This window comes from Ascaphus truei, chromosome 4 (assembly GCF_040206685.1).
Source record: "Ascaphus truei isolate aAscTru1 chromosome 4, aAscTru1.hap1, whole genome shotgun sequence".
In the NCBI taxonomy this organism is placed as follows: Eukaryota; Metazoa; Chordata; class Amphibia; order Anura; family Ascaphidae; genus Ascaphus; species Ascaphus truei.
The window spans coordinates 2,418,789-2,443,598 of record NC_134486.1 but is presented as its reverse complement, the minus strand read 5'-3'; the positions used below and the strand labels follow the sequence as shown (position 1 = coordinate 2,443,598).

The following is a 24,810-nucleotide window of genomic DNA, read 5'->3' as shown; positions in this document are numbered from 1 at the left end:
CCCCCTGCAGCCCGTTTTTCACACCCACCCCCCGCAAGCCCGTTTTTCACACCCACCCCCTGCAGCCTGTTTTTCACACCCACCCCCTGCAGCCCGTTTTTCACACCCACCCCCTGCAGCCCGTTTTTCACACCCACCCCCTGCAGCCCGTTTTTCACACCCACCCCCTGCAGCCCGTTTTTCACACCCACCCCCTGCAGCCCGTTTTTCACACCCACCACCTGCAGCCCGTTTTTCACACCCACCCCCTGCAGCCCGTTTTTCACACCCACCCCCTGCAGCCCGTTTTTCACACCCACCCCCTGCAGCCCGTTTTTCACACCCACCCCCTGCAGCCCGTTTTTCACACCCACCCCCTGCAGCCCGTTTTTCACACCCACCCCCTGCAGCCCGTTTTTCACACCCACCCCCTGCAGCCCGTTTTTCACACCCACCCCCTGCAGCCCGTTTTTCACACCCACCCCCTGCAGCCCGTTTTTCACACCCACCCCCTGCAGCCCGTTTTTCACACCCACCCCCTGCAGCCCGTTTTTCACACCCACCCCCTGCAGCCCGTTTTTCACACCCACCCCCTGCAGCCCGTTTTTCACACCCACCCCCTGCAGCCCGTTTTATACACCCACCCCCCGCAAGCCTGTTTTTAACACCCACCCCCTGCAGCCCGTTTTTAACACACACACACCCCCTGCAGCCCGTTTTTAACACACACACACCCCCTGCAGCCCGTTTTTAACACACACCCCCTGCAGCCCGTTTTTAACACACACACACCCCCTGCAGCTTGTTTTTAACACACACACCTTGGTGCTGCCTCTGTCTGGTGGCTCTTTAGTTGCAATGCTGGGCAGGCTGCAGCCCCTCCGCTTCCCCGAGCAGCAAATTTCAAACCTGTCTCTCGGGGAAGTCTCTCCTCCGCACGCATCAGCGCGCATGCGGAGGGTCAGGCGCTGCCAGGGAGACCCGGCGCCGGCTTCAGAGGTTTTTTTTTTAAATTAACGAGCAGCTCTTGTTTCCCGCTGCTGGCGGCCCTGATCGCGGCGCCCCTCTAGCCAAGCCGTGGCGCACCAGGGCGCCACGGCGCATACTTTGGGAAACACTGCATTAACCCCTTCATGCCCCGTTTACCTTGTCTGGATTATGCTACAGCAGGAATCCTGCCGGTGAGTCGAACGTTTTCAGGATCAGAGTTTGCCCGGAGCAATGTGCTTGGCTCCATCCGAGAATCCCACTCGATTCCCGGATCACAAGTTTGGGGTATCCCAGAACTCCGGAACCCCGATACATAAACACATTCTGTAAAGACTTTCTCCGGCAAACCCACCCTGAAATTTACAGACTACAAATCTCCCGGTCCCAGCACCCCAGGAAAGGAAAGACACGCAGATATCTTTAATCTCGCAAAATTTGCACACAGTCACAGTAATGCATTTCTTACAACTGGGTCCAAGAGCTGACACTTTAGGACCTCAGCACACGGATCTGGGGTACCCAAGTGTGCTGAAACTTTATTAGTGAGCCTGGGTACCCCTTCACCGTCACAATATATAATACAGACTTACCTTGGGGATGGACCCCTTCCTGGTCCTCTAGTTGCCACGGGCCCAGGCTCTCCCCAGCTTCAGGCTTCTCCCTCCTCACTGACTGTCCCACGCCGAGCTTCTGGTGCGCGCCGGGCCTCTCTGACGTCCGCACACTGAGCTCCCAGTTAGCCCCGGCAGAGACGCCCGGTGACGCGCTGAAGTCAGAAGCGTGGGACGGTCAGTGTGGAAGTAGGCACGAAGCTGATGAGAGCCGGGAGTAATGAATACTACTCCCCAAAGTCGTCGTTGTGGGCCCTATGTTGTGCAGGACTGGTCTAGTGTCACCCTCATTATCTCAATCTCCCCGACCTCATCATACATTGCTTGCAATCGGTTCACAAACTGATTAACCCTTTTATCGCTAGGGTAGTCTTAGTATACCATAATGTGTCTCAGAGATCCCATACCATAATCCAATTCTCAGGCCCAATTTCCACACTCCCACACCCGTATGCAGGTCCCGTGCTTACAGGTGTGTCGTACGTGACAAGAAGTATTAAAGAAGTCCCTTACTGGAATTTTCTGGCTGTCGAAGGCATTCCGGGATTTTATTCTTTTCCGTATCCAGGCATCTGTTGTTGTCTGAGGCCAGCTCTCCCAGAACTGGTCACTTTGGTCCCTGTCTCTAACTCCGGGCCTGCAGAGGAGGAGCTTGTCCTCTGCCAGTTTCCCCTCATAAGGCACAAAACAGAGCAGCATCGTTTTCTGTGTTATGTCTGAAAGAACCCCTTCCTGATCTAAATTCCGGCTTTTTCTTAATTTTTGACCCTTGATCTTGGTAACAATGCTCATGGAGGCAAAAAACTTTCAAATTCTTCTAAAATTATTCAAATTCTGAGGCCTAGGACATAGTGAATGGAAGCTCGCTGATGCGGGCTGAGCCGCGCTGAGCAGATGCACAAAGCCCCTGCATCTGTCATCAGCGCGGCTATAGTTTCCCCCTCCGCATGCGCGCTGATGCGTGCGGAGGCTGAGAAACTTTGCCGAGACAGGCAGGTTTGAAATTTGCCGCTCGCGGAAGCGGAGGAGCGGTCACGTGACCGATCCCATCCAATGGGAGCGGGGGACTAGCCCCGCCTCCTGGCATGCCTCCGCCTCTGCTCTGCCTCCGCCCCGCCCCCTGAGCGTGCTCACTGCCTCGCCTGCAAGGACAGAAAAAAGCCCCATTTTCAGCAGGCAAGGCAGAGCAGGAGCGCGCCTCAGCGAGCTTCAATGCTCTATGTCCAAGGCCTTAGTCTTAGCGGGGAAAGCACCCATCTTGGATTAATTCTTTTTCATCGGATTTAAATAAGATTTAACCCCCTACTACTGCAATTTGCTCACTCATACTTGAAGAGCTTGTGTGTCTTATTTACTAAGCAGTCCCCTACCATAAGTCACGTTCCAGTGCTAGAAGACCCCTCAATGCTCATTCATGTCACAGTGCTGTGTGGTGACTTCCAGCGCCGGAAGGGTACGTATATATATTTATTTATATTGCCCCACGAGTGCTTTACAGAATTACCAATAAAGTGCAGGAAGATAATATACAAAGTTTCACAAGTGAGTTAAACACTGGGGACCAGAGTCCCTGCCATACAGAGCTTACAATCTAATGGAATAATGGGAGGCTTACAGAATACAATAGGTGCAGGTGCAATCTAAAACATTTTGAGGGAGCAGGAAAGTGCATCAGAAGTGAAAGGACTAGCCACAGGCGCAGACTAAGCAAATGCTTCATTGAAGGGATGAGATTTCAGCTTGGGAGCCGCATCAGGGCATGCTTTCTCCATCTCTTTACTGTGCAGCACCTCTGTGACGATAATAGGATTAATTAGCGCATTAATAAAGGCAGTATGCTCGGCTGGTTAATCCTAAATCGTATTGGGGGGGAAGGGGTTAATTTTATATGCTGTTCCAATGTACCATTTTCCCCTCTATGCATTGTTGTCCCCATTTTGTAGGCTTGTCCCTACCTGCAGTGCTGAATAACAGGGGCCGATCCATTAAGACTGCTAATTTAAGAACGGAGTGAGCCAGCACCCTGATTGTTGGTGTGCAGCCTCAGTGTAACCCCCCAAGAATACACATGTTAAAAATATAACTTTGTCATAAGGGAAACATATATTTTTGATGATGTGCCTTTCTGTTGCAGTTTTAAAATGTAAAACCAGAGACATAACATAAAACACAGACAAAGCTCAGTGCACATCCAGAAAAACTTATATACGGTACAGTGCCTAAATATACATGTATAAATAACTAATAAATAAAATGGTCTTTTAGTTTAACATTTTGGCCAAATTGTTGTAAGCCCTTGAGCCAAACTTCACGGCAGACCACGTTCAAGGGTCCCTACACTAATATAAATTCTTAATAACCTGTGCATTGCCAGGAAGAATGATTTATAATAAATCTGTCAATATAAGTTGCAAAAGTTCTAAGTCTGATTGAAGCTTTTATTAACCTGTACATTACCAGGAAAAGCACTCTGTAATAGATTTGTCACAATCACACTGCATGCAGGCAAGTTCCCCTGATAGTGGGAGATGCCATGGAGTGAGCTTTTAACCATTTAAATGTGGGAGGGAGTGAGCTTCAATTGGATAGGAGGTTGCCACCTTCCAAAACAGCCAAGACTAGCTGCACAAGAATTATAAAACATACAGAAAACATAAAACATACAGAATACCTACAAGCTCAAATTGAACCCCCAAAATACCCACAACATATATATAAGCATATAAGTTTCACAGAGGAGTGCTACTGAGCATGGCAATTTATATTTAAATGTACAGGCAGGATGCTATTGTTTCTGCCTGCCTTTGTAATGCATTAAGGAACAAATGTTATGCATACATGAGCCCCCTTTTGGGGAGATGCCTATGCGTCTAGGGGATGAAAGACCCCAGAGTCTTAAAGTGTCACTTAATCGGGATGTTTCTGAGCAGCAGATCCTGTTACTCATACTAGATTTTCACACCTTGGGACCAAACTCCATACGTTGCGTCCCCAGAAATGAGTGGCCCCTTTTTACTCAGCAGTGCTACCAAGCTGCTTACTGAGCATGCTCAGAGTTACCTAGGCTGGCTGTAGGATTTTCCCACGTGACATGGCAGACTCTGATAGGAGGAAGGAGGAAGATAATTCCTTGCCAATGGGATGAGGCTAATGTAAAACTCCAAGGGCACCTGTTCTTAGGGATGCCTGTAACCCTCATTCCTGTGTTGTTACCTGATTTCTTCAAGCGGATAAGATCTAAGTACAGCGGCTACGATTCAAGAACGCAAGGGGTTAAAAACATCGCAACAAGGAAACTAGCCCTGCTTCAGGATTTCGCTAGCCCTGGGGATTCCAGAACGAACCCCGAAGAACCAGAAAAGACTTTGCACTTTCACAGAAGGATTGGGCTGGCAATTTGCGCCCTTGCAAAAGGACTGCATTTTAAAGGACAATCTTCTGGTTCTTTGCACCTTTCTGGACATTCAATCCCATTTCTCTATCCAGTAAGTGTAATTATTAAGTGTATTCTAAGGTTGTCGTGTGTCTGTCTATCAAGGAAATAAATGACAATTTATTTTGCTCAACTTGTATGCTCAATTGGGATCCACAAAATATAAATGTTAATTGTGCCCATCGTGACAGGCATTATTAACTGGTGGCAGCCTGGTGGGATACTGATTGAGCCTATATTACAGTTTCCTGTGGGGTTCTGTAATATAGTGAGGACCTCGTAGCTTGCGAGCTCCTCAGACAAGTGGCAACTTACACACACTTCCAAAGAAGCACGCGATAATTCACTGGTCTCTGGACCTATACTCCAGTGGCACCATGAGTCCACGCTCAGGAAGGTTTTGTACCTGGAACCAGACGCAGATAGTGGAGAGATGTGTGGGGTACGGTTTCACGACAGACGGTCGGTCCAAGAGTCAGCTGGAGGAGGACTTAGAAGAATATGAGGGCAGGATGGCCCCACCAGCTGCTGTGGCAGCAGACGGTACTCAGCCCGGAGTGCAGGAGGTCCCTTCAGCTCCGGGGCTGCAAGGACAGGGGGAGGATGTCAGTGACCACCTGGAAGAGGGTGGCGTGGTGCCAGGGGGTGCAGATGGGTTAGTTGCTGCGGCGACCGAACTTGCTACCTTTTGGTCTCATTGCACTCCTCACCGCCTGGGGAGAAGGGGTTAGCTATGAACAGCGGGTACAGCTCCTGTCGACAGCGCTTGGAAAGACCCCTCAATCCCACCTTGTCAGCGGGGAACAGGACGTTCCCAGATTAACTGCTGTGGAAGCATCAGAGCCAGCAAATGAATATGTAACCAGCAGAGCCTTGGTGAGCAACGCAGCAGTCCCCAGAGAGGCCGCCATTCCGGCTAGAGGGGACCAGTCTGCACCTCAGTGGACTCCCAAACATACAGTGGGCAGCGACACGCCCTATACTGGGGAGTTCAAGCTTGAGAGACGGTGCTATCATGGCCACAAGGTGGGCCACATCCGGCCACATTGCCCGGACCGTGAGCGGTCTGGGGGACCCCATCAGGGGAAACGTTCACAAGCTGCAGGGCCAGTAACCCAGATTGGGCTGGCCCACACAGAGGAACAGAGCACAGCCATGGAGCCACAATCAGGAGGGTTGTCCCAGGCAGATGCTGCTTTTGTCACTCAGAGCCAGCAGCAGTGAGCGGAGGATGTCCAAGGGCACCAGTCGATGTGCAGCCTGCTGATATCCTGAGCAGTCACCCACGGAGGGTTACCTTTGGTGACCAGCAAGCAGGGAGCTTGCCAGATTTGGGCGCTGCTGTTATTCTGGTGTAGTCTTTGTTTGAGGTGAGAAGGGAGCGATCCAATCAGGAGCACCTCATGTGAAATAAAAAACATAAAAAACAATAATAGTGTAGTGTGTTAATACAATGGGGGCTAGATGCAGGTCTTGGCTCTTGAGGATTTTCTACTTACAAGAGGTAATAAAAAGTAGAGCTTTTGTCTGACTCAGTCAGGAGGTGTATATATAGTTGGTCTTCTATTTCAGTTTATATTGATATTCAAATCTCGTGTGGACAGACTATTTCAGGGATGTTTGCATTCAAATCTCCATGCGGTTCATGCAATAGAAACAAAACAGAAATAGCCCAGTAGTGCAGATTGTAAATACAAAGGATTTATATATAGAGGAATAAGAATTGTACTCACACTAAGTACAATTGTATGTACATATAAAGGTTTCTTTGGCAATTAAATGCTCTTGTTTGCGGCAGTGTTCTCTCCCAGTCTTCCTCCTATGGCCAAGTGTGTCGCCGGCGACGGCGTCTGACGTCACTTTCGCTTTCGCGGGTGAACCGCATCCGTTGGAAATTGGTAGCGACGCACTGGAGGAGAATCAGCCTGGGGGTTCTAGCGTCTAGCGTGGTGTAGCCAGAAGATTTGCTCCCGGGCATCGGGGTGCAAAGAACCATGCCTGATGGAGGGCTGCGGTCCTTCCAGGGTGCCCAGATCATTTTGGATGGAAGTGCCAATCATGGCATGAAGGAGGGAGGTGGGGGTTTTGTCCAGGGTAACTGCTGAGGTGCGCCTTAGCAATAACCTGGAATCTGTGTTCTGTATGTTGGCTGCGGAATTGCCTGCTGTTGCGGCGATTCCTAAGAGCCTGTCATCAGGGTTCACAGAAGAAGCAGCCCCTGTCCCCCTGCATTTGGGACCTACAGTACGGTTCCAGCAGTCTCTGAGGAGACTAGACAGGTAAGCCAGACTACTGAGTCGCGACCAGTGACTGACTTACTGTTCCCTTTACCTGTTCCTGTTACCCCTGACTTAGAGACTAAGGGTGGGTGGTTAGAATTAGGGACAGCAGATAGGGATGCGGTGAAAGCTGACCCCAGCTTAGAAGGTATGGGACTGCGGGTGTCCGAGTCCTGGGAAAGCGGGGGGTCAGACCACTGGCTGTGGCACCGCAGGCTCTGGGGTAGGGAGCCAGGTTCTACCGGGTTAGCCAGGGGCTGGACAGGTGGAAGAGGGTTAGTGGGAGCCGGGGAGGGTAGGCAGCAAGTGTTGCAGGTAGCCTTCCCCAGTCCGCTAGTGGGGCATCAGGGGGTCACTCACATGAGAACCCAGCTGTTGCAGCCTTACTTCTGGCCGGAGGCAACAGGGGCAGTGTCTGACTTTGGCCACCCTTGGGATGCCTGCCAGCCAGAGGGTAAAGTGGGTGATTATGTTCAGGTGCTCCTGGGGAACATGTTTCAGGAAGTAGCTCAGGCAGTGCCAGGCCTCTTAGGTAGGATAGGGTTTCCTAGCTGGGTCCTAGTTGAGGTAGGGGCTCGGGGAGGTAGGCAGGCAGGGGCAGAAGCCAGGGCGAGGGAAGAGCAGCCTAGGATCCTGTTCTCAGACAAGCTGGGCGGGGCAGATAGTACAGATCATCCTGTGCTTCCAGGTGATCTGCATCCTCTGCATAAGAATACCTATGGAGTATCAGCAGAGGTGGAAGACAGTGTAGAGAGGAAGGCAAAGGGGGGGGGTCAGTCTTCAGTCTTCAGAAGGGCCTCTGTGAGTTTTTCAGGGTGCCATCCAGGATGAGGAATGCTCTGGCTACCTCCCACTGCCTGGTCAGGAGGGCACTAGAGAGAGTGCAGAGGTATGTAGGGACATACAGGGAGAGGATAGTTGGCTTCACGCCGATCTGGGGTTTGTATCCAGGACAGGTAGCAGCAGTACTAGCCAGGGTTAGGGAGACAGGGCTTGCTATTATACCCACGCAGTGTTCAGTAGCGAGGGTAGAGGTATTACCTCTAGGGCACAGGGTGCGTGGTAGGTGTCTGATTTCTCTAGGGCCCCCTAGTTACTGTAGGCAGGTTACCTCACAGCCCATTAGTGGGACTGACCCTCTGACTGATTTGACCCAGAAGCGACTGTCTGTGCTTGTTGCCTGTGCTGGTTGTCTGGCCTCCTCCCGGGCCGTGCAGACTGCACTGGCCAGTGCCCCTGGCCTCGTTGCACCCGCCCTCTCCAATGGTTTTTTGTGCAGCCTGATGTCTCGGACTATGGCATTGGGGCTGTGCTTAGCCAAGGGGGGGGGGGGAGAAAGGAGGGACTTTTCACTGTGATCACGAACCAAATACATCAAGAGCTATCAGGTCAGCCCAACCACCGGACGGGGTGGTCAGGGCAGACCCTGCGCTTTGAGTGGGAGAGGTGTGACGATAATAGGATTAATCAGCGCATTAATAAAGGCAGTTTGCTTGGCTGGTTAATCCTAAATCGTATTGGGGTGAAGGGGTTAATTTTATATGCTGTTCCCATGTACCATTCTCTCCTCTATGCATTGTTGTCCCCTTTTTGCAGGCTAGTCTCTACCTGCAGTGCTGAATAACAGGAGCCGTTCCTTTAAGTCTGCTAATTTAGGAACGGAGTGAACCAGAACCCTGATTTTTGGTGTGCAGCCTCAGTGTAACCCCACAAGCACACACATATTAAAAATATAACTTTGTCATAAGGGAAACATATATTTTTGATGATGTGCCTTTCTGTTGCAGTTTTAAAATGTACAGACAGGATGCTATTGTTTCTGCCTGCCTTTGTAATGCATTAAGGAACACATGTTATGCATACATGAGCCCCCTGTTGAGGTGATGCCTATGGGTCTGGGGGATGAAAGACCCCAGAGTCTTAAAGTGTCACTTAATCAGGATGTTTCTGAGTAGCAGATCCTGTTACTCATACTGGATTTTCACACCTTGGGACCAAACTCCAGACATTGCGTCCCCAGAAATGAGTGGCCCCTTTTTACTCAGCAGTGCTACCAAGCTGCTTACTAAGCATGCTCAGAGTTACCTGGGCTGGCTGTAGGATTTTCCCACGTGACATGGCAGGCTCTGATAGGAGGAAGATAATTCCTTGCCAATGGGATGAGGCTAATGTAAAACTCCAAGGGCCCCTGTCCTTAAAAAGGCCTGTAACCCTCATTCCTGTGTTGTTGTTGTTACCTGATTTCTTCAAGTGGATAAGATCTAAGTACAGCGGCTACGATTCCAGAACGCAAGGGGTTAAAAACATTGCAACAAGGAAACTAGCCCTGCTGCAGGATTTCGTTAGCCCTGGGGATTCCAGAACGAACCCCAAAGAACCAGAAAAGACTTTGCACTTTCACAGAAGGATTGGACTGGCTTTTTATTTGGCAATTTGCAAAAGGACTGCATTTTAAAGGACAATCTTCTGGTGCTTTGCACCTTTCTGGACATTCTATCCCATTTCTCTATTCAGTAAGTGTAATTATTAAGTGTATTCTAAGGTTGTCGTGTGCCTGTCTATCAAGGAAATACATGACAATTTATTTTGCTCAGCTTGTGGATTGGGATCCACAAAATATAAATGTGTTAATATTTGTGCCCATCGTGACAGCCTCCATCCCATGAGGATTCTGCCGAGTGCAGGATGGTCTCCACAGGCAATACTCCTTCCCAATAAGCACACACCATAGTTGGTCCAGTGGCAGGTTTATTACATAACAGCATGATACATCTCCAGCCCTGGAGCAGACCCTAGGGGCATGAGGCCCCAAGAACCCCTCCCAATCTCCTTGACCCTCTTGTACGGCAAAGGGTATCACACTGTCCCATAATCAACACACTCAATTTGGTGGAGGTTCAGCTTTTATACCCGGGGGAAGGGCTTGTTAGCCCGCCCCATAACAGGGCAGGTCCAGGTACTGACAGGCATCATACCATATACATATACATGTGAACCAGTCATTACCCTCCCCAGGTATGACACTCCAACTGCCGGTTTAGGCCTGCAACAAAGTACCCATCCAGGCTGCATCTGCAGGCTAATCACTGTTGAGGTAGGAAATGCTTGGGGTAACTCTTAGCGGCACGCGTTAGAAGTAAACTGCCGCTGCATAAGTAAAGTCCTCTTTGAATGCAGACCATGTATGAGATTACATTGCATTCCAAGCTGATCCAAGACTTGTGAGGACGGATAAGCAGCTTGGACTTTGTCTCATTGGTTGATGCAATCTCTTATCCCTGGGGACTTTGCTATGGCTCAGCTCTGTACTACCTCTACAGTCCCTACCTGAGATCACATGTTTGTAACAGCCGCAGGACATGTCACTCGTGAGCAGCACAATGGGATTACTGCAGCAGGATTATCCCATTGGGACAGGTTTATATGGACACATTGCTGTTATTTACCTTTGTATTATGTCTATAGTATTACTGCATACTGGGGATCGGGAGGGGAGGGGAGGGGCAGTCCTACCTTCCCGGTGCTCACTATGAGTCTTCCTGCATCCGGTCCCACACGGATATATCTCCCCCCATTAATGAAAACAAAACCAGCAGAGTAAGCCTTCCACAATGATATAAACACTAAAGACATGAAGTCAGGTTAGTGACGCGGAAAGAGGGACACGCAGTGAGTAAATAACTGTGGTGTGTGTGATACACACAATGCGGGTAAATCCTGTGTGGGGGTGCCGCAGAACCAATGATCGCGACCATTTTGTCCCCGCAATCTGGTTATAACGCAGTAGCATCGGGTGGACCCCGAGCACCGTGTTATAACGGGGTTCAGCTGTATTTAGAAACAGCCTGCTTGGGAAATTGTATGAATAGTAGTTTTATTGACTGGGACAATTAATGTGAAACAAAATGTAGCAATTGGGCCTGGTGTAGATGCTCATGTAGTCTTCTCTCACCTATCTTTACACTGTAGATTTCTGTCTGGTTGAGTTAATATCATTAACTCACTAGTATGATAATAAAAAATGCACAAATGCGCACCAGGGATTAGTGGAAGGTAATTTATTAAAAATACACACAAACTCTGAGGGGATCCAACCCCACCTCAGAACAGCTGTGCAGCTGGACGGCTAAGTACTACCCAGGAGAATACCTGATGGTGACTAAACCCTAAGCTGCACAGTATACAAATACAGTAAAATTTATATAAAAACACATGAAAGAAAAAAACAAACATGAAAACAACCTATCAACAGATTTGTATAGAAACCGCCATAAGATTGGGCACTGGCAAGGGGAAACGGACACTCACACTGAGACAGTCAGCAGACTCGCGGTGGCTGCACAGGATCCGGATCTCAGCACCGCGGAGATGGAAAAAACTGCTGCTGTCTCCTGCAGGCTCCGTCTCAGCTTACCAGCATACACGCGCAGGATGACCTGTCGTGACCTCTACGCGTTTCGTACCAAGTACTTCGTCAGGAGGTCACGTACAGCGTCATCCGCGCGTATATATAGGCGGCAACTGATTGAATAAACCAGCCCCCTCAGAGAAACACCCTTACTTTGCCTAATTGCTACACTGATTAAAACACCTTGAAATAAGGTTACTAGGCAACAGGGTGTATGACAACTCATGTGGGGGATGTGTGCAAGTATAAATTAATCATTGCACTCACCCCTATGAAAAAATACAGGAAAAAGACCTCTAACAACATAAATGATATACTATGTAAACAAATCATGCTGAAACCTGTATATAAATAAAAGAAAAAAGAACAAATGATTAAATAAAAACAAATAAATATAAAAACATACATAAATGTTAATGCAAATAAATGTTAATAAATTCATTTTATTAAAAACGGAATACCTTATCTTAAAAAAGGAGTCAATTCAATTAGTTCATTGAAACCATAGGGATGTCTAGTATGCATCTCATAAATCCAAAATTGCTCCCGTTTCAATAAATGATTATCTCTATTTCCCTGTCTACTACCTAGTGATACACTTTCAAGTCCCTTAAATTTAATACAACCAGGTTCACTATTATGCACTTCTTTAAAGTGTTTCAAAAGCGGAGTTAATGGCATACCCTTTGCTATTATTTTTGGTATGTTTTTAACATTTCTCAGGTGCTCTAACATGCGCATTTTAAACGGTCTTTTTGTCTTACCAATGTACTGTAAATTACAGCTACACTGTAAGGCATAGACCACAATGTAAATCTCTAAATCGAGATAATGAATACTTACAGAGCTATTTTCACCACTAAATTTTAAATTAAAATCATTATTGTTCAGATTCATGACGAACTCAAGATAGGAATCTTCTGTCCCCTCCCACACAATAATAATATCATCGATGTATCTCCTCCACAGCTTAAGCTGCGGAGGAGTACATCTAAAGATCACCAGAGACTCCCACTGTCCCATATACAAATTGGCGAATGACGGGGCAAATGTTCTGCCCATCGCCGTCCCCAAGATTTGCAAAAAATAGAGGGAATCAAACAAAAAATAATTGTGACTGAGGATGAACTCAATTGAAGATAAAATGAATTCAACCTGTGTAATGGGAAGTGTTTGTGGGGTCAATAAAAAGTGTCTAATTGCTTCTACCCCTTTTTTGTGAGGAATACTAGTGTATAGTGATTGAACATCTAATGTGGCTAATCTATAATTATCTTCCCAAACAAAACCATCAAACAATTGTAAAACCATAGTGGTATCTTTAAGGTGAGATGGTAGTGAAGTGACCATTGGTTGTAGAAAAAAATCAATATAGGTGGATAAATTAGAAGTGAGGGAATTAATCCCGGAAATAATGGGACGTCCGGGTGGGGAAGTGAGAGATTTGTGTATCTTGGGGATATAATAAAATACTGGAACAGTGGGAGTTTCCGTGAACAAATATTGATATTCCAACTTAGAAATAATACCAAGTTCCAGAGCTCCATACAAATGCGTTTTAATGAGACTCAAAAATTCCTTTGTGGGGTCCCTCTTTAATGTGACATATGAGATGGGGTCCTGTAAAAGGCGATGAGCTTCCTTAAAATAGTCCTCAGTATTCAAGAGGACTATTCCGCCTCCCTTATCAGCTGACCTTAATACAATGTCAGGATTGGACTTTAGTTGTTTAATACTTTTTTGTTCATCCCAAGTTAAATTGTAATATAATCCTAATTGTTTTTTCTTACACATATCTCTGAAATCCTGTTCAACCAGTTTTCCAAATAATTCTATATTGTGTCCTCTTGAGGCATATGGGAAAAATACAGAATTTGGTTTAAAACCAGTATGTGTGTAACTTCCAAAGTTGACAAAGTCAGGGTCACTTTCTTTCAGTAGTGCTTCTAGATCTTCAATAATAGCCATCTGATCAACTGTAATATCAATTGCCTCATTGTGAGAAATTTGATCTGATGTAACCTTATTGCTACTATAATGACGCTGTAAAGTCATTTTTCTTAAATATTTTTGAAGATCAATATAGAGATCAAATTCATTTGATTCTCTAGAAGGGGCAAACGTAAAGCCCTTCTTAAGCACTTGAAAGAGATCTTTATCTATAATCAATGAAGATAAGTTAAAGATCCCATTACTGGTTAGTGTCAATGGCTCAGGGATCCCCTCTTTGTGGGAGGGCTTTCTCCCTCCTCTCTTACCTCGTCTGAGTAACCCCTTTTTCGATTCATTTTTTGCAGGGGTTTTGAGGGGGGATTGTCTAGGTCCCAACTTGGTCTGTTGGGCTTGTTTTTGATCGATTTCTGAAAAAAACAATCATTATTATCTTCATTTATATCACTTTCATTACCGTCAACTCTATCTTTTAATTGATGAAACTTATTTGAAACTGGTAATTCAAATGCAATACTTTTGTCCCCTCTACTGGCATATTGTTTTTTCCTTTGATGTTTATATTTATGTTTTACATCCTTGGATTTACCATTTTTTGCCTACCATTGACCAGTTGTCACTTTGACTCCTCTCTCTGTATTTATATTGATTAGAGGGTCTATTATTAAAGTGATCTCTTTTGATATTTTCATTTACTGGTCTATGTAGATCTTTGTTAGATCTTTGAATATTCTTTACATAATGAGATTTCTTAAAATTTTTGGGGTTTTTAGGTATTGCACCCGCTGACATAGGTTTATTATTAATTTTTTGGACCTCTTTTTTGGATTGTTCTAAACTTGCAGATTTCTGTGGAATCTGTTCACAGACATTTCTGTCTGTTTTGACAACTTGATCTGACTTTTTGTCTTTCCAGTCCTTTTGCCTATTTTCCAAATAGTCAACCTTATCTCTAAGGAACTTTTTATTTTTCCTTATCATTATGCCTTTCTCATGTTTTCTCAATTTTCCCACCATATCTTCAACTAATTTGGGCAACCCTTCTAGTGTTGGTAAACCGATAATGTCCAATTTGACTTTGTCAATTTTAACAGAGAGTTCCTGTAGTTCTTTTTTCCTCTCTCCCATAAGGAGTTTAATGAGGTTTATTGAACTTATCTCAAGGATCTCCTCCCAAATAGCTAGAAAGGCTGGATTGTCATTGCCATAGGTGGGTTTGAGTAGCAATCTTAGGTCTCTAGGAACCCTTTTTTGTTTCAGGTATTCCTCAAATGATACAAGCTCCCAAAACGCTTTAGTTTCCTGCTCTAATAATTTAGTCAGAGCAAAAATCTTTGACGGTAAATCTACTAGATTAATATTCTCACAAAACATTTGTCCCAATAAAGCACCTCTGTTATTTCTATTATCCAAACTGGATAAAAAACTAGTGGTGAAATCTAATAGCTCAGTCATTCTCTATTCTCACTAGTATGATAGATGAGGCGTTCCTTTTCATGGACAATTTCAATGTTGATAATGGTTTGGAGGATGTATATGTACACTTAGATAATCAATAGAGTAATAAATACATATATAATTTGTATCAAAATTAGTAAATTGTGTGAGCTGCCAAAAATATATTTCAGATCATTGGGAGCCACTTGATATTTAGGGGCCGCAATTTTAATACCATTGGTATAGAGTAGAGAGAACATTTTCTTAAGTATGGATAAAGTAAATTCTGCAGGGTATTTTTTTATTTCTTATTTGCTTTATTTGATTTACAGATTGAAAACATTTGAGTTCTGTCTTTTTGTTTACTTTTGTTAGAGAACTGCCTGAATGAGGAGCAGATCTGGAGCTCTGCCGTGTCCAGAAGCTTTCCTCGCAGCCCAGAAGTGCCAAAAACCAATCATTCCTGCCACACGTTGGACACATCCAAGGAACCAGTGCCACATGATGGGGAATTTAAAGGTCTTGTACAGCACATAGCACAGACTGACTCATCAAGCAGAAGTTATGAGAGAGATTCAAGAAGAAGCCGTGGTGCTCAGCTTTTTGTCCATTGTGAGTGTGGTAAAAGCTTCTCATCGAATAGTGTCAACACTAGCGAGCAACACTTTACCTGTACAGACTGTGGGAAAAGTTTTTCGCTAAAGGGGAAACTTGTTCCATGTCAGAAGATTCACAAAGCGGAGAAACATTTTAATTGTACAGAGTGTGGGAAAAGCTTTTTATGGAAGAGCGAGCTCCTCAGGCACCACAAGATTCACACAGGCGAGAAACCATTCACATGTACAGAGTGTGGGAAACACTTTTCATCGAAGAGCTACCTCCTAACACACCACAAGATTCACACAGGCAAGAAACCATTCACATGTACAGAGTGTGGGAAAAGCTTTTTATTTAAAAAGAAGCTCCTCAGCCACCATAAGATTCACACAGACGAGAAACCATTCACATGTAAAGAGTGTGGGGAAAGCTTTTCATGGAAGTTCCAGCTCCTCAACCACCACAGAACTCACACAGGCAAGAAACCTTTCACATGTACAGAGTGTGGGAAAAGCTTTTCATCAAAGAGCTATCTCCTAACACACCACAAGATTCACACAGGCAAGAAACCTTTCACGTGTACAGAGTGTGGGAAAAGCTTTTTATTTAAAAAAAAGCTCCTCAGCCACCACAAGATTCACACAGGCGAGAAACGTTTCACATGTACAGAGTGTGGGAAAAGCTTTTCAACGAAGAGTTACCTCCTAACACACCACAGGATTCACACAGGCAAGAAACCTTTCACATGTACAGAGTGTGGTAAAAGCTTTATTTGTAAAAGCCAGCTCCTCCGCCACCACAAGATTCACACAGACGAGAAACCATTCTCATGTACAGAGTGTGGAAAAGGCTTTCCATGGAAGTTCCAGCTCCTCAACCACCACAAGATTCATACAGGTGAGAAACCTTTCACATGTACAGAGTGTGGGAAAAGTTTTTCACGGAAGAGTGGCCTCTTCAACCACCACAAGATGCACACAGAGGGAAAACCTTTCACATGTACAGAGTGTGGGAAAAGCTTTTCATGGAAGAGTAGCCTCCTCATCCACCACAAGATTCACACAGAAGAGAAAGCTTTCACATGTACAGAGTGTGGGAAAAGCTTTTCATGGAAAAGTAGCCTCCTCATCCACCACAAGATTCACACAGATGAGAAACCTTTCACATGTACAGAGTGTGGGAAACAATTCCTTAACAAGTACAACCTCCTCAGACACGAGCAGATTCACACAGGTGAGAAACCTTTCACATGTACAAAGTGTGGGAAAAGCTTTTTTTCGAAGAGCCTCCTCCTCAGCCACCACAATATTCACACAGGCGAGAAACCATTCACATGTACAGAGTGTGGGAAACGCTTTACATCGAAGAGCTACCTCCTAACACACCACAAGATTCACACAGGCAAGAAACCATTCACATGTACAGAGTGTGGGAAAAGCTTTTTATTAAAAAAAAGGCTACTGAGCCACCACAAGATTCACACAGGTGAGAAACCATTCACATGTACAGAGTGTGGGAAAAGCTTTTCATCGAAAAGCTACCTCTTAACACACCACAAGATTCACACAGGCAAGAAACCTTTCACATGTACAGAGTGTGGGAAAAGCTTTTTATGTAAAAGCCAGCTCCTCCGCCACCACAAGATTCACACAGTCGAGAAACCTTTCACATGTACAGAGTGTGGGAAAAGCTTTTCATGGAAGTTCCAGCTCCTCGAGCACCACAAGATTCACACAGGCGAGAAACCTTTCACATGTACAGTGTGTGGGAAAAGCTTTTCATGGAAGAGTAGGCTCCTCATCCACCACAAGATTCACACAGACGAGAAACCTTTCACATGTACAGAGTGTGGGAAAAGCTTTTCATGGAAAAGTAGCCTTCTCACCCACCACAAGGTTCACACAGGTGAGAAACCTTTCACATGTACAGAGTGTGGGAAAAGCTTTTCACAGAAGAGGAGCCTCCTCAGCCACTACAAGACTCACACAGGGTAGAAACCTTTCACATGTACAGAAAGTGGGGAATGCTTTTCATTGAAAAGTAGCCTCCTCAGCCACTACAAGAATCACACAGGCAAGAAACCTTTCGCATGTCCATCCCTGCTGATGATCTGTGCTCATACCTCAATAGGATTTTCAGAATCATCGACCCAGCCTTAGCCAGGACCTCAGTGGCCTCTATGGTGTGCGCGCCACACACCACAGAACAGCCCTCTATGGGGCAGGCCCCCGTGGTCGTTTGTGTGTGGGCGCGCAAAGCGCTGTGACGCATACGCAGCAGGGAAAACAAGAATGTTGTCTCTTCGTGCGGCGACGCGGTCGTATGCTCAGCTGGCAGCCGATGGAAGGGCAGATATGCCCCGCCATGGCTGCCCCCCAACCCCTGCCATGGCCCCACCCCCGGCGCATCCCAACACAACCTTACAGAGCGCCGATCACGGCTGTAGTCTGTGCATGTGCCACCAGGCACGCTTGCAGCAGTGAGGACTGGGGCCGTAGCCTAAGCGGCGAGGGAAGTGGAAATTGACCAGGCCCATCGGACCTTGGGCCCCAGATCTGAAGATCCTAAGAGATGCCGGGATGTAATAGTCAAAATGCATCATTATACTACTAAGGACAGACTTATCAACCGCTGCAGTGAAAAAGGCGACATCTCATTTGAGAACAACACTTTGCACATTTTCAATGATCTTTCTAGAGTCACGGTAGCTAGAAGGTGAGATCTGAAGCTGCTGACTTCTGTCTTCAGAGACAGGGGAGTCAAATATAAGTGGGGCTTTCCATTCAAATTAATGTTTTTCAGAAATGGAACAAATTGCCTTGCGGTATCCGGAAGAAAGTAAAAAGTTCCTGCATGCCCTTTTGATCTCACCTTCGGAAGGCTCAAGCCCAACGCCGAAATTGCAGAGACCCGGACGACTCGGACCCCTTCCACGCACATTGGAGAGATTGGCCTCTCAAAACCAGAATTACCAGCGACCTACAACTAAGGATTAAAATGAGTGAGTCATCTCACCATCTCCTTGTCAGTGACTGAAGCCACAATATGTGAGCCTTCAACACACTTTGAAAAGTTTCAGACAGGGCTCTGGAGCCTTCATCTACAAATTTTCCTGCCCACTCTTATGTAATTATTTAGGCCCTGAGGCCTAGATGGTCTTGCCCCCTCCTCCGTTCCTATACCCTATATCTCCCCCTCGTCTCAGCCTTTGTGGAACTGGCTTATTAGCTCTGTTCTCATCATCTCGGCTGAGGTCCCCACACCGGGCACTGAGGGGGGTTGATGCAGGGGCCGACACGGGGTTGTTTATTTTCTGGCCCCCCGACAAGCATCTTATCCGATCTGCTGCACGTGACTGGCCCAGACACCTCTAACTTGAGCATGGATCAGCGGATCAGCCGAGAGCACACACAATTAGGTTTGAATTGCCAGGGGTTCACGATTGCTGAGCATCGGCCGGCAGTTTCTGATAATTGGTTCTAGAGGGAAGTTAAATTACTTGGCTTTTCTGATGTATAGTTCCTACCCACGGCCCGACCCGCATTGCCCTGATAAGGGCTCCGGCCCCCACGGTTGACATCATATTACTTCTGGGGCAGTTCTTGTCTGATCTGATTTGGAAATGGCTCATGCTTTATATTTGGTAATTTGCTTGGAGTTGCTGGGCAGGGTACAGACCTTAAAGACTGCCCACCATTAAGATAACCTACTCTGTTGGTCAAGGTCCGACTCTAAGGTTCACAAAATTAGTTCCAACTGAAAAGATTATTACGAGGACATAGAGCTGTTATGTTATGGAGTCAAGAAATTACCATTATATCTGTTTGAATATCGATATCAGTTAAACAGTTAAGAAAAGTTAAAATCTGTATGAAGATAAGTTAGAGCTGAGTCCCTGGGTGTCTCTTGGGTTCGAGGGATTCATCCCTGTCCCGCTAGACACTCTGCTACTAATATCCCCCACCCGGTTGGTGGGAGAGGGCCCTCTCTCTGAATTATTTAGAAGTAAGGGAGATATATATTGATACGCACGGACGTGCAGGACATTGCAATCGAGTGAAACGCAAAACTAAGCTAAAGAAGAAGCAGAGGTCCCAAAATGGGGTTGTCGCGTCGATAATGGCCCGTGCCTCCAGGGGGTACTTAAAGTGCCTTCCTTTCCTTCCCCCCACCACGAGGTTTGGTGGATTTGCGTGCGAATCAACAAGGGGAGGGGCTAATGGGGCGAGCTATTTAAACCCTGCGCTTGCAAGAGCTGCTCACTGATTCTGTTTTAAACTAAACTAATTCCAATCAAGTTACAAGTCACCAGTTAAAATTTGATTAGAGTTCAGATAAGGCTGAAATCAGGAGCATGTTTTGGGTCTGGGAAGCACAGCCTGGGTCTCACTGGTTGCTAGACAACTAGGGTCCTCCACTCCATATGAGGGAGGGGATCATCCTTCAGAGTATACAGAATATGCGGAGGTATTTGTGCAGTTCGGCTGTGCACAAACATAGCCTGAAATTGCAAAGTTGTGTTGAAGCATTCTGGGTGGATTTGTTATAAACTGTTGATGATAATATTATAACTTAGAAGCCCCCCATGATATCTCTCCCCACCTTGACCCCCGCTCCCCCTTTCATTCAGAGGACATAACATAAACAAAGTTTACACCACATTGCAGAACATTACCAGCCAAAATATATATGTAAAGGCAAGATAAGGCAGAGGCCTAGAGTGACCTTTTGGGCCCGGAGAACATGTCCCTGATCTCACTGGACACTAAGCTACTACAGTCTCCCACCCAGCTGGGGGGAGAGGATCCTCGTCTACAATATTTAGACGATGTTGATGTACTGCACCGACACACTTTATTCGAGCAAATACCCAGTATGTACCTGGCAGATACCTGGAATGCGCCGCTCCTCACCTCTGACAAGCCCCGTTGCGTTTGCCTTCCCAGCCTGGGTTCATGCCTGGCTGACGGGCGGCTGATCTGTGAAATGATAATGATTAGGATTTAATAGGCTGCAATGCTTCGCGTGTCTACCAGATGGCATAAATTCATGAATTGTAATGCAGTATATATATATATACTGTGCAGTATTGCAGCCAGCGGGAATAAAATGCTTCAATCCCTGCCTGGAAAATACCTCAATGCACTCGGGCAGAAAACAGTCACAAACCTCAATACACCCGGGTAATCCCGAATTCGTGGGACTAGCCGAGCTCGAATAAAGTGTGTCGCCAGTGTAACTGTGAAGGATTGTTGTGCACGGAGATTTACCGACAATACAGTGCTATGTTAAAGTATCTCAGATGGGCTTCCAACTGTTCCTGTTCTAATGATATTGTCCTCCTTGTTGCCCTCCATTACCTAACACCCCCCACCCCCCATTATACTTTTCCCTTGTTATTTGTGTTTAGGGGAAGTCATTATTAAAGTTAGTCTTTAAAAAAAAAACTAAAAAAATCTTTTTTTAAATAGATATGCGGGTCAACCATGATTTTTGTCACAGAAGGATATGGACTTGAGGCCTTAACCTTGGACCCGTGGTACTCTCTAACAAGCAAATAGATCAAAACAATAGGCTAACAAACACTAGGTTCTTTGTAATACAACTAGGGAAACAAATAGACGAATAAAAAAGTTAATTCAACATGTCACAACAATGAAAGACACTTACAACTAAAAATCCCTTGTTGGCTGTGGCAAAGTCCGTGGTGTTCGTCCGGTCCAGGCGCACTCTACTTCCAAGTCGGGGCAGTGTTTTGGCACGCACAGGCTGGAACGCATTCCTCACCGCTTGACTACGGTGGCTTCGGGGGTCCAAAAAACTTCAAATGAGCGGAGCAACACGTTTCGCTTAGACAACCTTCCTCAGTTGTTGGTGTCTTTCATTGTTGTGTTTTTATTAAAATGTGGAACTTTATTCTTCAACTCTCCCTGTGTTTTACTAACACTTTGGGGAGAGTTCTATTTGGGACCAGGCTAGAAGTAGCCATACAGAAACAAAAAAGTGAAACCGGGCGCCTCTAACTAAATTTCTAAAGTGAAATAGTGTTTAACAATAACCAATAAATGTGAGACCAAATACATAATATATTTACAGGTGTGTTAAATAACCTTCACCAAAGAAACGTGATATATATAGTATATAATGTGAAATACATATAAATTCAGCAGCTCTACACCCTTTTTAAGGACTGTCCAGGTCCAAAGAAGTCTTGTGTTGTTTTCCAGATAGGAGGAGCGCTGTAATTCTCGTGGTGGTATACAAAAAAATAAAGAAATGGTATAATGGTGCAGATGGTAATAATAAATAGATTATCAAAAAATAGTCTCTGTGTTGATTGTACTCACAAATTAGTAATATATTATAGACCTATCAGTGATCCATCTCTCTCTGATAGGAGCCCTTTGATGGATGACTTCTAAAGGAAACCTTATGATTACTGGTCTGGTGAGCTTGATGTATATGAGGATCGTATGAAAACTCAATATACCTCCCAAGGAATATAGAGAGAGAAAAGAGAGAGCGCACAATGGTATGGTACGATATGGATATGTATTGCACAACAATGGTTATTTAGGTAATGCACTCACGTTTTGCATAAAGATAAATTCATTGGAGAGAACTGATGGTTTCTCGTGGATGGCGCCGGTGTATCCAGACAACGGAGGACTTCCGCGTGCGTCACGTCCGCCCACGTCACGTCCTGTGACGCCTCTGGTCAGGGCGGAAGAAGTCTCTGGCTTGCCAGCACCTCCCTGTAGTATTCTCCCCAGCTCTCTGTCACCTCCAACAGCTGATTCAACGCATTTTGCTGTGGCTTCGTCAGGACTCGTAATGCTAAACCCCAACGGCTCCCTTTATATAGTCCATATACATATGCTATTGGCTAATCAGGGGGGCTGGCACAATTAATTACAATGAGTATACAGCTTGTATAGCGATCACAAGGGAGATGTTACAATCCATAATACAATATACAGTATATTGACAGACAAACTATACAGTAAATGCTAATACAAAAAATTATCTAATAGCCCTATTCTAGATATACAATTTATTAATAAAAGTAAATATTTATAATATGATTTAAAATAAGTATAAAAAATGACGCAAAAGAGCAGATGTCTAAAAGGATGAGGAAGGAAGATAAACATAATTAGATTCATAATATAGCAGAATACATTAATACTTAAAACTTAATTATGTTAAAAAAAGCACCAATGTCTATATCCACATAAAGACCCTTTGGAGTGAGAGTCTGCAATTTATGGATCCAAAAGGTCTGCCTTGTTGCTAAATGATTCAATCTATTGCCCCCCCCCCCCCCCCCTCCAATGTACGGGGACATGTTCTATGCCTTTAAAGCTTAGGGTCTTTGGATCTGAATTGTGATATATGCTAAAATGTTTAGAGACATTGTGCGTTAAAATACTCTTTCTAATATTTAAAAGATGCTCTAAAATCCGTACTTTTAAAGCCCTAGAGGTACGTCCTATGTATTGGAGGCCACAGGGGCACCCCAAAACATAGATGACGAACTCTGTTTTGCAATTAATATAATCCTCTATTTTAACATTTTCACCAGTGACTAGATACAAAACTAAATTTATTGTCTTTGTGTGTACATTCTTTGCACGTGAAACAGCCATAAAAGCCTTTTGGTTTATCAAGCCATGTTGAGGTACCTTCAATTTTCTTTTTAAAAGTGGTTGGTGCTAGCCTGCTTTTAAGGTTGGGAGCTTTCCTAAAGATGACACAAGGTTTATTAGGTATATGTTCCTTTAAAACTATATCATTTTGTAGAATATGCCAGTGTTTACCTATTATATTTCTAATTTGTGGTGCTTCTCTATTGTATTGTGTTAGAAATGCCATATTAAAATTAATATTTTGTTTTACACTTATCTTTTTGGCTCAGTATTTCATTTCGGTCTACATCATTCTAGAAAACTTACCGTACAAAGACATTTTTTAAATCAGACATCATTAAAGAGAGAAATCTCTCATACAAATAATCAATTACCTCTGAATAGAACCAGTGACAATTTTAAACACACCACATTAAAACCAAGATCCACTTTTTATCCAAGTCATGAGAAAGGTCATTTTTTTAGAAGTATTTTATCAGATGGTTATTAACGATTTTAATCTTACACAACAGCCTATGAAATTTAAACACAATTTAACTAAAAAAGGGAAGCTTTAGAAGATTTAACTGCCAATGAAAATATTGTTATCAAACAAGCTGATAAGGGTGGGGAAGTTGTAGTCATGGATCGCAATTACTATGAGGGAGAAGCTAATAGAATTTTAGGAGACACAGCTACTTATATAGTATTAAATGATAATCCAACCAAACGTTTCTCCAAAGATTTGAAAGCTTTATTAATAAAAGGAAAAGAGCAGAGAATTTTAAATGAAGGAGAATTTAATTATCTCTGGAGGGAGAATGCTAAACTCCCTCTTTTCTATCTTCTCCCTAAAATCCACAAGGATCCAGTAAACCCACCAGGCAGACCTAATGTATCAGGTATAGAGTCATTAACTAGTAATTTATCCCACTACATAGATTGTTATTTACAGAAATATGTCAGGTCACTTAAATCCTATATAAAGGATACTACAGATATAATTAACATTTTAAATGATATAGAATGGTGCGAAGAGTTCATTTTGGTTACAGCGGATGTTACATCCCTCTACACTTCGATAATACATAGTGGTGGGTTAAAAGCAATTGAGAGAACATTAAGAAGAGATAGCGAGATGAAAGAAGAACAAATTTAATTTTTTGGTTGATTCTATGACTCATTCTCGAAAATAATTACTTCTGGTTCAACGATAAGTTCGATCTACAACAGCGAGGAACCGCAATGGGGACTAGGTTCGCACCAAGTTATGCCAAACTCTTTATGGGGGCCTGGGAGGAGGACCACATATGGTCCAACCAGAGATTTGGTGCGAACCTAGTTTCCTGGAAGCGGTTCATAGATGATATCCTGTTCCTATGGAGAGGCAGTTTAGATGATCTTGAGGCTTTTTTTGTATACATGGGAGATAACACTCTTAATCTTAAATTTACTACCAATTGGAGTAGGGAGGAACTAGAGTTCTTGGATTTATCCA

General features: G+C 44.8%; 1 protein-coding gene across 1 annotated transcript in view; it reads left to right on the top strand.

Annotated features, from left to right (window-relative positions):
- Positions 1 to 23,002, top strand: part of LOC142492496 (uncharacterized) — a 300,526-nt gene extending 277,524 nt beyond the window's left edge. Inside the window, exon 7 of the mRNA XM_075595159.1 lies at positions 15,463 to 23,002. Coding sequence (XP_075451274.1) covers positions 15,463 to 17,678 — 2,216 coding nt within the window. The 3' untranslated portion in view covers positions 17,679 to 23,002. The remainder of the gene's footprint in view (positions 1 to 15,462) is intronic.
- The last annotated feature ends 1,808 nt before the right edge of the window (positions 23,003 to 24,810 follow it).